The sequence below is a fragment of the Cryptomeria japonica genome, chromosome 2, assembly GCF_030272615.1.
Source record: "Cryptomeria japonica chromosome 2, Sugi_1.0, whole genome shotgun sequence".
Taxonomy (NCBI): Eukaryota; Viridiplantae; Streptophyta; class Pinopsida; order Cupressales; family Cupressaceae; genus Cryptomeria; species Cryptomeria japonica.
The window spans coordinates 124,596,814-124,599,390 of NC_081406.1; the positions used below are offsets into that span (position 1 = coordinate 124,596,814).

The 2,577-nt window shown below is 38.0% G+C and overlaps 1 protein-coding gene across 1 annotated transcript; it reads right to left on the reverse strand.

The window, feature by feature from the left end:
• Positions 1 to 248: 248 nt before the first annotated feature.
• Positions 249 to 692, reverse strand: LOC131859466 (uncharacterized). The gene has a single exon (XM_059213238.1). The coding sequence runs from the start codon at positions 690 to 692 to the stop codon at positions 249 to 251; it is 444 nt and encodes a 147-aa protein (XP_059069221.1).
• Positions 693 to 2,577: the final 1,885 nt, after the last annotated feature.

Below are 2,577 nucleotides of genomic sequence, written 5' to 3' on the forward strand. Positions count from 1 at the left end.
TTACATTGCATAAAACAAGAAAATCAAAAATCAAGTCTAGGTGCCCTGCACCATACTCCACAAGTTCAAAAGAACTCAAGTCCCTTGAGTTGGAATGCTCTCAAACTAAAACCCTACCTTTTCAATGGCCTCCTTAGTCATCCATGTGGATTCCTCCATAGGTTGGTGTTTCCATTTAACCAAGTATTCATAATACACTTTCCTCCTTGTATGTTTGATCACCCGCTTGTCAAGAATGCTCTCAATCTCTAACATGGATGGCTGGGATATCTTCTTGAATACTCATCTTGCTGGAAATCTAATTCACCTGCAACAAAAAAATCATCTACAGATCCTTTATAAGGATACAAGTCAGCAACATTAAAAATAGGTGACAAACCAATAGAAGAAGGTAAGTCCACTTTGTAGGCATTGTTGCCACACTTCATGAGGATCTTGCAAGGACCAAGCTTCTTCATCATCAACTTAGTATATTTCTCCTTAGGTAACCTCTCCTTTTTCAAATGTAGCATCACTAGATCACCCACTTTGAATTTTAAATCTCTTCTTTTCTTATCTGCTGCTGCCTTATACTTTTTTGTGGTATGGTGCAGCCGGTTCTTAACTTGATCATGCACATCCTTCATTACCTCTGCAAAATCTTCAGCCAAAGCACTCTTCTTCTCTAAATGACTAACATCTCTGAGTTCCATTATCCCTCTAGGGTGTACACCATAAACAACTTGAAAAGGTGTCATACCTATACTCCTGTTAATGGAATCATTGTAATAAATTTAGCTTGTGCCAAGATAGAATCCCAAGTTGAATCATATTCTTGTGTTAGGCATCTCAAGAGGTTTCCAAGTGACCTATTGATAACCTCAGTCTATCCATCTGATTGAGGGTGATATGCTGAAGATAAGGCAACATTGGTGCCAAGCTTTTTCCATAAGGTCATCCAAAAGTGACCTATAAACTTAGGATCCCTATCTGATATGATTGACATAGGTAATCCATGAAGTCTAACTACCTCTTTACAGAATAAACCTACCACATGTGAAGCATCATGAGTGGTATTGCAAGGAATAAAGTGAGCCATCTTGGAAAATCTATCCACAACCACATACACACTGTCATAACCAGATTTGGTTCTTGGAAGACCAAGCACAAAGTCCATACTTATTGAATCCCATGGCTTTGAAGGGATAGGTAATGGTGTATATAATCCTGCATTAGATGTTGGGCCCTTGGCCCTCTGACAAATAAAACAAGTCTCAACAAACTTTCTTACATCAGTCTGAAGTTTAGGCCAATAATAAAATCTTCTTACCAACTCCAATGTTTTATCTATCCCAAAGTGACTTGCTAGACTCCCACAATGCTTTTCCTTGATTATATTCTCCCTTATTGATCCTTTAGGTATACAAAGCAAACTACCTTTGAACAAAAATCCATCTTGTATCAGAAACTCAGAAAAATTAGTATGATACCTTGCTGTCCTATCCATGCATACCTTATAGATTTCCATGAAATCATCATCTGTAGCATACATGTCCTTTATTGTGTGTATACCTGCACTTTCCAATTGAACTTCTTGGATGGTTAAACTCCTCCTACTTAAAGCATCAACAACTTTATTAGCGACACCTTTCTTATGTTTTATGGTAAAAGTATAAGATTGCAAGAATTCCATCCATTTAACATGTCTATGATGAAGTTTCTCCTGCCTATTTAGAAAACTCAAAGCATGATTATCTGTGAACACAATAAATTCTTTAGGGAGTAGGTAGTGCCTCCATTTTCTCAAGGCTTGGACCATAGCATAGAGTTCAAGTTCATAGGTAGAGTACTTTTGTTTAGCCTCATTCAACTTTTCACTAAAGAAGGCTACAGGTCTCCCTTCTTGGCTTAGGACTCCTCCAATAGCCCTATTGCTAGCATCACATTCTACCACAAAAACTTCATGAAAATCTGGAAGTACAAGGGTGGGAAGTGCTGCAATCTTCCTTTTCAACGTCTCAAATGACCTACTGGCTTCATTGGTCCATACAAACACACATTTCCTTCCACCTTTTATGGTATCTATGAGTGGAGCACAAATTCCACTAAAGTTTCTAATGAACTTTCTATAGAAACTACACAAGCCATGAAAACTTTTTACCTTAGTTGCATTGGTAGGTGCTGGCCAACTAAGGATGGCTTCAACTTTGGATGGATCCATTTTCAAATTTCCTTTTGAGATGACAAATCCTAGGAAAACCAACTCTTCTTGCCTGAATGAACACTTCTCAAGGTTGATTTTCAATTGCTCTTCATGGAGTTTCTTGAGGACCATGTCCAGGTGTTTGAGGTGCTCTTCCTTGCTATTGCTAAACACCAAAATATCATCCATATAGACTACAAAAAACTTGTTAATGAAAGGTGCTAGGACTTCATTCATCAGGCACATAAAAGTGCTAGGAGCATTAGATAAACCAAAAGGCATTACAACCCACTCAAACAAACCTTCATTGGTCTTGAAAGTTGTTTTCCATTCATCTCCTTGTTTGATCCTTATCTGATGGTATCCGCTTTTGAGGTCAATCTTTGAGTAGTACT